Raw genomic sequence first — 13,012 nt, forward strand, 5'->3', positions numbered from 1 at the left:
AAAGAAATGACATTTAAGTAAGTATTTAAAAGTAATATACTTACCTAGCACAAGATCTGATTCGTGGTAGGGTCTTCAATAGATGAAATTTGAATTTGGATTTCAAGCTATAGTATCTTTTTGCTTATTTTCTCAATCCTTTACTTGTGGCATCCCTATTGTTCTTATTTAAATTCTTATCCTTCTTAAAAAGCATGATTTGGGATTACTTTTCAGTTGTTCTTTCTTTGAAAACCTATACCTATCAGAGCAGTAGCTGTCAACCCTCCTGTACCTTAGAGTCTCCTAGAGGACAATTAAAAAGTAACAGTGCCTGGGCCCCACTTCTGACCAAGTGAATCTGAACTCTGAAGATAATCACAACATTTGCATCAGACAATAAACGAAAAAGTAAGGAGAAAGCATGACTGAATGCATGAAAGAATGACTAAAAATGCTTAATTAAAACCAAACCAAAAGAGAACTTAAGAGTTACAGCACATACTATACAAGAGGGATCTGAAAACACTCACCTTTGTTATTGTATACATCTAAGTAATTTGGTGCTGAAAAAATTGTGATGAGAGAAGGGAAGCCTGTTGTTTGGCTTTTCCTATACATGCGGTACCTAAAAACAATTAAATACAAGTCAAAACAAGGCTAAGTATGAAAGAAATACCACATTATAGATTTAGAAATAGAAAATTAAAGTTTTATCATTCAAAGAGAATCCAGTTATGTAACATTAAACAAAATTTTCTCACTAAAGTCTGTTACACAGAGATTTCAATTCATTTCAGGGTGACAATGAAAACACAGTCATAGGTACAATTTCCAAATAGGTCTTTTCTAAAGTTAGTAGACCCAGGGAGGGTAGAATTCCATGAAAAATCATAATTCATTTTTATATGTTCGATAGAGAGGATAGAGGCCACACTTCTTGCACATAGTTATCTGACCTACCATGTTTTCCATGCCAATATTTTTAACATAAAAAGACTAAATAAGCAGAGTAATATATAAACTTTACCACTAATTACCAAGTGGATTATTCTATTTATCTATAATATCCTATTATGGCTACATAAATCCATTATGTCTAGGCTGATTTGCTTTTTAAAGAACATCTGGTTAAATATATGGGTTTTACAAGCTGAAATTGCTTCTGTTTTAGAATTTTATTTATTACCAGTCTCTTCTGGTATCTGTAGGTCAAAGATTATAATCTCAGCATATAAATATTTAATCAATCAGTAATGAAACATCTTCAAGATCTTTGGAAATAAATCAACAATCCAGTTGTTTTTCTCCCAATGAGGCAAAAATAAGACTCTAGTCCTCAAATAATAAAAAAATACAGGAGATTTGGTTCTTTTCCATCAAGCTGAAAAGGTATCTCATGATTTCTATGTTACAGATTTCAGGAATATCAATTTAGAAAAACTCCTAAAGTGCAAAACAAAATTTTATCATTCTTTAGTTATTCTGTGTCAGTAATTTCTGGCAGCCTAATCATGCCTAATTTAGCTGAGTTCTAAATGGGCCTCAAACAGTACCTTTAGATAGATAAATAATCACCTTAAAATTTCTAATTTTACAAATGTTTTGATACTACTTTTCCCAGAAGACAATACCCTCTTAAAAATCTTTCAGAATGGCCTCAAAGTATTTATTCTGCTTATGGAACTGAGCTTTGTTGGCAGAAAATCAGAATGTAAAAGATGTTGACACTCTTAATCCTAGTGTACTGACTTTATGAATTGTGGCTGACTGTGCTTACTTAACAACAAATAAAAATGAAGAATCGGGATGATGTAACCTCAACTTTTCCTAATGAATCAATCAACTGCTCATTTTAAACAAATATATTTGTTGATTTTAACTGATGTACTTAACCTATTTTCAGATAAGCAGATGGACTTCAGGTCTATCGTGGGATTGAGATAAACATGCTATAAACATGTTCAGTTGGGACAGTCAGCCAAAAAGCAATGGTGACACCATTGCCCCCAAAGTGAAAAAGATGATTTGAGGATTTGATTGGCTGGGTTTATCAATAGATTACTGCAAATATCAGCTACAAGAGCACTGAGTGTACAATATTGGATCATTTCATACTTGTTGATTGACTGCTTAAGAAAAGCTAATTTTGAAAAAAAATTAGGATCTGCCTTGATTCAGAACCTTCACAGGCTTGGGTTTACTTCAGAATGTGGCATCTAAATTTCTGATTTCAGTACACAGGTTATAAAAATAAATGTTCCTCCTTTTCAGAAAATTTAGAATATGAAGGAAATGAAGTTTAAGCATTTAAGGCAAAACAGTGCCTTTCAGTGGAGCTTATTGGGAAGGGTATTGGGCTTCAAATCCTAAAGTTAATTATGCTTACTTCCACCATGCCTGTATCCCAAATGTAGATTTAATGTACCATCAGAGTGCATATCTGATATTTTTTAAATTTCTATGTCCTTACAATCTGTTTACATTTTAAAAATTTACCAGCCATTACAAAATCATATTATGTATTTGTGAGTTAGAATATAGGAGTTTCCCCATCATTTGAAGTCTCTGTTTTTGCCCTTTAAAGCTTTACAGGGATCAGGAATGATATTCTTTAAACAAGAGCACAACAATGCAATCTCTGTTAAATACTAATGTGTAATTCAGACCAACGCGGCTGACGGAGACTGAAAAGTAGCTGGTAATTCACCTATAGGTAAGACAAAGGTAAGAGCAGGAACTGAAAGAAATAGGAAGAGGTGGTCTCACTGGGTTTAAAACAGCCAGTTGAAAATTCTACCTATTTATAAAGTGAAAGTGAAGTCACTTAGTCATGTTGCGACTCCCAAGTCCATGGGATTCTCCAGGCAAGACCGCTGGAATGGGTTGCCATTTCCTTCTCCAGAGGTTCTTCTCGACACAGGGATCGAACCCAGGTCTCCCACACTACAGGCAGACTCTTTTCTGTCTGAGCCACCAGGGGGTCCTAAGCAGCTCGCAGAGCAGTTAAAAGCAGACTTCACAGCACACCTGCAGCCACTTATTCCTCTGGATCCTGCCATATCTATGACACCAGAAGGCAATTTTTAGATCTAATCCTTCAGGGAGAGAGTTCGGCAAAGGCAACCTCCACAGCCAGGCATATGAAGGAATGACAAAGCAATGCACGGGTTCATAAACCCACAAGACTGCTCACCCTGCATCCTGGGCTTCATGAGCTCGGAGGATAGATAACAAGTTATTGTGCTGCAAGAATTCACACACAGCCGGGTAACTGCCAGAGAGAGAGGAAGAAAAGAGAAGCATGTTATAAAATCATTAAGAGCATATTTTCTATAACATCCAGATTTATGTGATCTGATCAAGTGTAATCAAACATGCAACATTTATGACACAAACTTCTTGGTTCTAAGGACAGGTATTCCCCTGTGGGAGAAAAAATAAGTATAGCTGAACTTTCTTTTTTTTTTATTGAAGTACAGTTGATGTGTTAATTTCTGCTGTACAGTAAAGTGATTCAATTATATATATACATATATATATATATACACACACATATATATATATACTATTTTCTTCTCTTTTCCATTATGGTTTATAACAGTATGTTAAATATAGTATCCTAAGCCATACAGTGAGACCTTGCTGCTTATCCATTCTGTATATAGTAGTTTACATCTGCCTATAGCTGTATTTCTATTTATTTATTTGTTTATTTAGGCTGTGCCAGGAGGCTTGCAGGATCTTAGTTCCCAGACCAATGATGGAACCCGGGCCCCCAGCAGTTGAAGCATGGAGTCCTAACCACTTGGACCGCCAGGGAAATCCATACAGCTATACTTCTAAAGAGCTGGAGGTGTATAAATTGGAAAAAGTATCCACTCATAGACAAAATCAATATTATCAAGTCTATATCTAACCATAAAGTGAACAGAAGTATAAATATAACATGAGAGTGGAATTTAAAATATAAATCCCCATTTTCTCAAATACTGCCTTATATGTATTTGGGTGCCTGCTCGGGAGCTTGACAGAAAGGACTGAGCTAGGGAATGGCAGAGAGTAAGTGTTCTGAGAAGTCAAATTGTCAACATCTTTATGGGTAAGTCAACTGAATATGTCATTCAAAATCTAAACAAAATTATGAAATTCACAGGATTTAAAAATATGTACTTTAAATATGACCAACAGAATTTTATCTTTTTTTTCCAAGAGTTTTATCTTAAGGCATATTCTTGATTGTGACTCAATAAAAATATCAAATATACAATAAAGATGATTTTGTCTAATAAGAGAGTCTCAAAACCAAAGATGGAAATGTAATTAAAAATGAGATTGAAATTATAAACTAAACATAGAAAATCTTTTGCAATCACTTTATCTCTGCTCCAAGAATTTTTAATGAGAAAATGTATATCATAAAAAGAAATACACTTTAGATAATTCAAATCAAGGGATAGCAAACCGATGCCCGTTTAAATATAAACAGCTACAGATATTTACTAGAATCTAAACTACTAGAACCTTCTCAGAAGACAGAGGACGAGATGGTTGGATGGCATCACTGACTCAGCAGACAGGAACTTGAGCAAGCTCTGGGACGTGGTGAAGGACAGGGAAGCCAGGGTGTGCTGCTGTCTATGGGGTCTCAAATAGTCAGACAAAACTGAGCGACTGAACAACAACATACACTATAGTAAACAATTCCTAATTATAATAAAAAGCTCTTTGGGGAAATAATATATGTCACTGAAATAATCTGTTGTAAAATAAAAGAGGAAAATAGCTTCTATGCTACAGATTTTCTAGGAATTCTCTGATAAATAGGAAAAAAATACCAATGGTATACCATTGCAGAGATACTAACGATAAACAGGATTCTGTTTCTTGACCTGAAATCAAAAACAGTCTTTGTGCCTGTGCACACATATTTCTGTGCATGTGTCTGAGTGTGCATATATGTGTGTTCTAGAATATTCTAGCAATTCACTAGAGAGAAACAAAGAGGAGACATTCATGCGGCCTTCACTTCCCAGTGTTTCAGGTCATCCCAATGAATGACTTACTAACTGGAGCATGACTTACTAACTGGAGCAGATGGTTCCCCAAGTGTCTACATGGAAATATGTCCACAGACTACCTAGATATGAGTTGACCAACATATGTTTTCAAACTCAGTTCTACTTTGGGAGAAGGTGAGTATACCACCTTTCCAGACCAGTATGTCAACAAAAGAAACCTTAATTTCAGAGACACTGGTTGGTCTTCAAAATACAGTACATGTGCTTGTTACATATTAAGTTATAAAATGCCCAGCCAAGGGCACTCAATAAATGCTCCTTTCCTATCTCTTTAAGCAGTGTACTTATATTTCATGTGCACTCACAATGGTCCTTTAGAAAGACACTTTATTGCCTTGTACCACTGGAAGACAAAGGTTGTCTGTCTAGGTTTGTTACTTATTTCCTTTGGGCAAATGGCTTGGCTGCTCTTTTTTAATCTATTTTTTTCCTTTTGAAAGAACTTACCTAATCTTATGAAAACATAATTTTAATATATTTTCCTCATGCTAAAGTTTGATACCTTACATGTTTAATCTAAGTTTCCTCCCATGGAGCTATATGCCATTTTTAATGAAAATATGAAGAAGATAAAATTAACATAGCAGTAATTTGCTAGGTTAATAGCTTTAAGTGAGGAACACTTTCATTATTACTTGGAACAAACTTCATTTTGAAGAGGATATTTCAAAATGTAGACACATGTATAATCTCATACTTGAACTTCCTAAGAATTCAAACATTTTTCTAAATAATAATTTCTTTAATTGGAGATAAAAACCTTCTACCATAGTTTCATGGAAATATAAATGGGAATAAACCACAAAGTGTTTAGCTGAAAAGGATTTAAAAACACACATGTAAAGTGGTAGGAAAAGCAGAGTTCAGAACATGTTAACAACACAGAGAGAGCTGGAAAATCATTAATTCATGAATAATTTATCAAAGCCTTATTGGTAATTTTTTTTTCCATTTGTTATGAGACACAAGGAGGGTGGCATGATAAGTGCAAGGAATGGTTTGTATTCTGAAGATATAATCCACTAGGTAGGAAAAGAAAACACATAATTTAAATTAAAAAGCTATATTAAAGATAAAACAGTAAAGTTTCATAGAGACATTGTAAAGCAAGAAACAAAGCATGTGGGTCTGAGGAAATCTTAAAAAAAAAAATCTTTCTCTTGTACTAGACCTTTTTTCTTGTCTTTTCTTCTCTATTCATTACTAAGGTGATGCTTCTGAGCTCACCAAGAAGAGTCTCTTCCTCTAGGCTGGTGAGTCCAAAAAGAGGTCATGGCTGAGCCTTCTGAACAGAAGGTGGGCTGGATCTCAGCCCCCCACCATGCACCTCCACAGGGGCACATTTTCAGGAACAATCTATCTGCAAGAGTGATTTTGCTGGAAAGGTTTCATCTAACCCTGGGTCCTGAGCATGTCTTATAACAACACTTGCTTCAAGGGTTGGTGAAGGCCAGGGATGCTTTCAGCTTTGTGATATTCATTTACCACAGTGTGTAGCTGTATTTAGGGGAAGAAGTTATTGTATCCTTTGATGCTTCTTAGTTTTTTTTATTGGAATATGAGTACTCCTTAATCACTAGAAACTGCATCTTCTTTGAGTAGAAAACAAGGTGGAAATTTCCATGGAATAGTGAGATTCATTCTTACATTTAGGCTCTTATTCTACCTTTTTGAGCCTGAATTACGACATTTATAAAAATGCAGACAGTATTATTTATTTCATTGAACTGAGATGAAGATTAAATGAGGTAGCAATATATGTAGATGTCCTAGACCAGAGCCTGGACCATAGCAGTAGACATTCTCAATGTCTCCCTATTTGTCCCCCGACCACCATGGTGTGGAGGGAAGAATACACCACAGAATGAATGGTGAGTCAGCAACTCCAGATTCCAGCAGTAGCTGCTCCATTTATTAGTTGTGACTTGTGTTAGATCTCAGAGGCAATGACTTACGGGGATTAGTAGACAGGTAAGGTGCTAGAATTCCACCAAAAAAAAAAAAAAAAAAAAAAGGAATAGGAAGGAGACTGACCATGAGCAAAGGTGAAGTAGAAAAGACAAAATCACGAGAAATGAGAAAAAACTGTTTTGGCATCAGAGCAAATAGCTCTTACTAGACTAGACTCATTCTGCTGATGCTCTTATTTTTGTTTCTGGTTATGTTAAAATATATTTTAGACCCTGAAATAAATCTTGTAGATTTCAGATGCTTTAAACCATGCCAACAGCCAGTAAGCATTAGGGAAATGGCTATTTTATGCTTCTATGCCTTTGCATCTTCTTTCCCTGTGCTTGTTTGTTTGTTTCTTCATGAAGGACCACTTTTCTGCCAAACCTGAGCTAAATTATCACTTGGGAAACCTTCCCTTCAAACCTACCTCACCCTGAGGTGTACAAAATTGCTGCATCCACCATGTTCCCATAACATATGAATCTAATATATCACCTGTCAGGCTGTAGTGTAATTTATGTTTCTACATCTGCTCTCCAGTAACAATGAATGAATGCCTTAAGAGACAGACACTTTTATTTGTCTTCATATCCTAAATGCTCAGCAGCAATTTGTCAGCTTACTGATGCTCATATGCAATTGTTGTAGTAGCCTCAACATGGGCGGTTACATAAGTGAGAGATGCAAAGAGTTTCTCTCCCTCACTGGCCTCAGCAGAGCAGAGGCAGTCAGCCTGCAATCCCTCGCCAGTGGACCAAGAAAAAGCTTCCACTCACCTCCTTGGTGCCTCACTTGCTGTCAGCCCTGTAGGATGGAGGGCTCACCCCCCTGCCCAGCTCCCTCTCTGCTCCTTGGGACCTGCCAACAGATTATTAGCCTCGGGATGTCCCGGTGCTGCCTGGATGATGTCAAAACTATCTTTTCCTAGGACGTGCTGTGCTCTTCTCTCTGCCCAAGGGTGTTCTAACTAATTTCATTTTGCCTGCTAAGGGTCAAGTCTGGTAGGGTTCCAACTCTTCCTGCCAAAACTTCACTAGAGACTAAGCCCTTACTTGCTCCTGGCTGCCAGGTGCCTCAGGAGTGGTGAGCGAATTTTAAGGCAAACTTTTTATTGAAGTACAACATCTTAACAGAAAACTGCACAAATGAGAAGATGACGAATTGCTACAGAAAACTGCACAAATCAGACAGTTACAACTGGACAACCTTGTAACTAGCATTCATATCAAGACAGAGAACATTACCTGAACCCCAGCAACTTTTCACATCTTCTTTGAGACACCATTACCTCCTCATTAAGGGTAACTACCATCTGGTTTTTAATGTTATAGATCTGCTTTCTCTAATGCTGAACTCCTATTTCAATGAAATCACCAAGTACACCCCCTTTAGTATCTGGTTTCTTCAGCTCATCATTATACTTGTGACACTCATCCATGTTGTCCTGTGCAGTTTTGGTTAACTCATTCTCATTTGCTGAATTTAGCTATATAAATATTCTACAATTTATTATTCATTCTACTAAACAGACATTTGTTTCCATTTCTTGGCTATTGAATACTGCTGCTATGGACACTCGTATATGTCTTTTGGCACACATGTGTAAGTGTTTCTAGTTGATATAAAAACAGGAGTAGAATAGCTTAGTTATGAGGGTCCAGCTTAAGTGTATACCAAAGCAGCTACCTGTAATTTGGGACTGGAGGTCCAGTGAGACCATTTGGGTAGTCATCTTTCTAGAATTTCCAGAGCATTATTTTCCTCATATTTTTCACCACTTTCCCCGCCTGCAAGAGCATTCACCACTGATTCTGGTTGGATATATCCTACTCATCCTTTAAAGCTCAGGTCTAACAATATTTCCACCATGAGGAGTCTCTTAAACACAATCCATCCTGGTTTGTGTGTGTGTGTGTGTGTGAGAGAGAGATAACTTCCACATTTATCACAGAACTACTCACCTTGCAATTTATTTGTCTGTTTATTTTTTGGTCTCAGCCACTAGACTGTCATTCCCTCAAAGGCAGGGACTTTGAGCATCTACAGAACCTCACAGAAGGCATATATAGTACGTGTTCAGCTAATATTTGTTAAATAATTGAATGAGTGAATGAATTCTCCAAAGGATACCTGTGAATATGGAATAGTTGAATTGAGGTGAAGGGAGGGGAAGGATGCTGTGAAAGCAGGTATGATTTCAACAGACTAAAAATGGTCTTGAACTCAGAGTGGGAAGGAGGGAAGGCAGGATGGTCTAGATGCTGGTTATATTTTAAAGAGAGGGCCATTAAGATATGATGACTGGTTAGTGGTGATTTCAACGCAAGAAGAAAAAGAAAAAATATTTGCTACTCTGTATAACTGGGAAAATAAACCGCTAATAGAAAAACCAGGAGAAATCCCCAGTGGAAAGGTAAATAATAAACCTCTTCAGGTGAGTTCAAGAGAACGTGACAAAGGAACATCTAAGATGAAAAATTCCAGCAGAAAACTAGAAATAGAGAATTCAAGCTCAGGAAAGATAAAGAGATAAATGGACCAGGCACAGACCTGGTAATCTAACCAGAGTTCATAGTTTACGGTGAAGCTAAGGACACAGATGAGGTTCTTGGGTAAAGTGTGAAGAAAAAACTGTCAAGAACAGGAGGAAGACAAAGAAAGACACAGTGGAAGAGACAGGGATCTGCCTGATAAATTGGAGGGCAATCAGGATCTGTGAAAAAGGAGGAACCACAGGCTTTCAAGGTGAAAAGGGCGGACAAGAGTGCCAACTGCAAAAGAGCAGTGGGCAGCTTGGGAACAGAAGAAAGGATGCTGATCTGTGATTAAGAAGCCAGCAGAGATTGGAGTGAGCTGCCATTTGCAGCTTCAAAAACACATTTTACGTGGCCCTCAAGATGTTTTTCAAATCTCAGTGCTTAGAGGAATGTGAGAATGGTTAGTTAAACTTCCTCCTGGAGCAAGCTAAATCTAGAACACAAAGTTCACAGGACGCATCTAAGGCCAACAACCCAAAGCACCAAGTCTGGCCAACAGTTTCATTTGCTCTAATGAAGATGAAATTTTGACCTCTGATTTGTCAAGATCTTCATGAATCTTTACAATCTAACGTGCAAACTTTGGTCTAAGGTTCAAAGGAAACAGTAGCACTGGAGCAAAAAGAGATGCCTTCCTCTGTCACATGCACTGTCTTCTATAACTCATGAGCAGCATTAGCAAATCCTTCTAGATGCATTTGTCCGTGCAACTTTATTTTATTTAAACCATTGCCCAGACAATACATTAGATCATGGACAGAGTGACAGAGCAAATTAAATACACAAACTACAGATACATGTGAAATAAAACTGGGAGCTGTGGATGAAAGTAACTGCCAATAACTCAAACAGGTAATGACTGCCAATAACTCTACCTGTTTTTATTGTTCTTCTACCAATTTTCTTGTTCCTTTGTACCTGCTCTAGACCAGCTTTATAAACCATGGCCATAGAAGATGCCTTGACACCTTCAAGATGGCATGAAAGACAAAAGAATCCAAAAGTTCTAGAGGAATGTGTGAACCATTTTCCTCTTCTTCAGAAAAGACATAATCCACACTGCTTTACCATTAGTCAGAGGACACAGGCTGTGGATTTTGACAGGCAGCATTTTTCATGGCTGCCTTAAGATCACCATCTCTTAATAACCTCTAATGAGATGAGTTTAACAATTGCTTGTTGAGAACAAAGGTGTGAAACAGACATAATCCTCTAATTATCTAGTTGATGGACTTTATCTCTGATGTAAACACATCTAAGTCTACAGTCACAAAACAAAAATATCATAACTTTATACAAGTTCAGTACAGGGCTTTATTTAGAAGATGACATATTTGAACAGCTAACTCAGCTAATAGAAGGTTATACTATGAATTAAAGAAATATTAATACTATATGTGTTAATATCAAAATCAAGAGGTTTATATTTTGTTTGATATTGTATTATTGAAGCGCAACTCAGTGGTATCAAGTAGGTAATTTAAACATTCTTGGTATAATTAATGATTTAACACTAGATCTGAAAAATTGAACACTTGGCAAATACAGTTGTGTTTCAACAAAACAACTTTTCACTAAAAGTTAGAAGTCTTTAATAAAAGATTACTTCCCAATTAACTAATTATTGAAAAGAAATCTTTAGGCTTTTCAGAAATACTATACCACGCCTTTATTTTAGCCAAAGTTTCCAAAACTTAGAAATGAACTGCAAACTTTCTGATAAACAGGCTTGGAACAAACCTCTTAATATTTAAAACAAAGACTATTCTTTGAATGATACTTTCTGTTCACAAATTTTAATTTCTCAATCACATCAACAGATAAGCAAAAAGAAACTTTTTTGCCCCATCAGGGAAACAATGTATGGAACAAAATATTCCTGAGCAAACTGATCAGTATTATGCAGGAGGATATCTGCTTACTCAAGAGATGAAAGATGCAGCTGGATGAAGTTCACAGAGTTCTTCTAGTCTGATCATTAGCTTAGCTGCCAGGGCAGGAATTGAGTATAAACTTCAGTGACTATTGGGTATGATTTTTCAGTTAAGAGAAAAACAAAACAAAACCAAAAAACCACACTGTATTCTAGAACTTAAATTCTCAACTTCTCCATAATCTCTTTTGCATTTTCATTCTGGCCACTTTCATATCAAACTGTATGTCTGATAAGGGAACCTAGTGAAACTGCCGGTAATAAAATGCAGTAGGCTAAAGTTGAGGTAAGATAAGATATCAGGAAGATCATGAGGGCATGCAAGAAGCCCAACTGAGTTGCTGACTTCTTTCTGAAATGTTACGGGTATGGGGAAATCTCCATGCATTTGCAAACAGAAACATTACTATAAAAATTTTGTCAATATGGCTTGTCAAGTGCTAAAAATAAATTCATGGTGGTACTTATATACTGGGTTGCTGCTAATTTTAATTAATAATTATTCAGGAAGTCTGATGAACTTAAGAAAATTTAAGAATAACTTGAAAATAATTTAGTTAACCAATTTAAAGTTGTTTTTCTGATTTAAGATATGAAAACTGGTAAAAACATCTTTAAGTGATTACATAATTGAATGAAAAAAAAAAAAAAAACAAGGCTGGCACTGGATTTTTTCCCCTATGGTTCTTGAAACAGAACCAACTTTCTGCTAAACCCTACTACCTTCTTCAGCTGCCTTGACATCATGAAACTACTTGCCTCTTTTATGCCTTTTCTATTCTTCACGGATAGTGTATCTATATGTCTGTATCGATACATCCATTTATTTATCTATCAATTTATTTATTTATATTTTTATTTCTCAGGGGCTAAGAATCTATTTGAACCAGGCTTTCAAAGAGAACCTTCATTTATATTTGTTTCCTAGAAAAGTTACGCACATAACAAATAAATCAAATACATGGACGGATCAATGACAACAGTTATGAACACCACATGCTCCAGGAGGTGGAGCTCTCCGACCTCACCTGTAGAAGTATGAACACCCCCTGACTGTGTTGTGAGTGAAATGTTCCTGAGTCTTCTCGTTTCCAAAATCCTCCAGCGGGTCTGACCACAGGATATCACACATAGGTCCATAAGCAGGTGGTTCTTTGAATCGGTCTAACTAAGAAAAATAGAAGACAGAGAGCAAAATACTAATCTTTGGAAAGCTGGAACTTAGAAAATAGAAGAAACCAGCATTTCACAAAAACCATCTTTGCTTCCCAGTCACTGTGCACTCCCCAACCTCTCTCCTGTTCTGAGGTCTTTCCTCCCCATTCTTCTACTCCTCACCTTTCCTCCATTTTCCTTCCTTCTTCTTCCCGAGGCTCATTTATTATCTGCCTTCATTTCACCTTATAACCCCCTCTTGCTTCTTTAATTCCCACACTGTTTTTCCTTTCTCCTGATTTCCTCTTTGTCTTTCTCTCCTTATTTTTTTTTTTTAAATCTAGCCAAGTGTTTTAGTTATTACCAACTGAGGT

At 36.5% G+C, this 13,012-nt stretch overlaps 1 protein-coding gene across 3 annotated transcripts in view; it reads right to left on the bottom strand.

Annotated features, from left to right (window-relative positions):
- PPP3CA (protein phosphatase 3 catalytic subunit alpha) overlaps positions 1-13,012 on the bottom strand; it is a 309,840-nt gene that overhangs the window by 47,588 nt on the left and 249,240 nt on the right. For all 3 annotated transcript variants that reach the window (XM_020884235.2, XM_020884233.2, XM_070452186.1), the window contains exons 6-8: positions 12,512-12,651; positions 3,176-3,253; positions 513-607 (exon numbers count right to left, since the gene is read on the bottom strand). In XM_020884235.2, the coding sequence (XP_020739894.1) occupies positions 513-607; positions 3,176-3,253; positions 12,512-12,651 (313 nt within the window). The remainder of the gene's footprint in view (positions 1-512; positions 608-3,175; positions 3,254-12,511; positions 12,652-13,012) is intronic.

This window comes from Odocoileus virginianus, chromosome 21 (genome assembly GCF_023699985.2).
Source record: "Odocoileus virginianus isolate 20LAN1187 ecotype Illinois chromosome 21, Ovbor_1.2, whole genome shotgun sequence".
Taxonomy (NCBI): domain Eukaryota; kingdom Metazoa; phylum Chordata; class Mammalia; order Artiodactyla; family Cervidae; genus Odocoileus; species Odocoileus virginianus.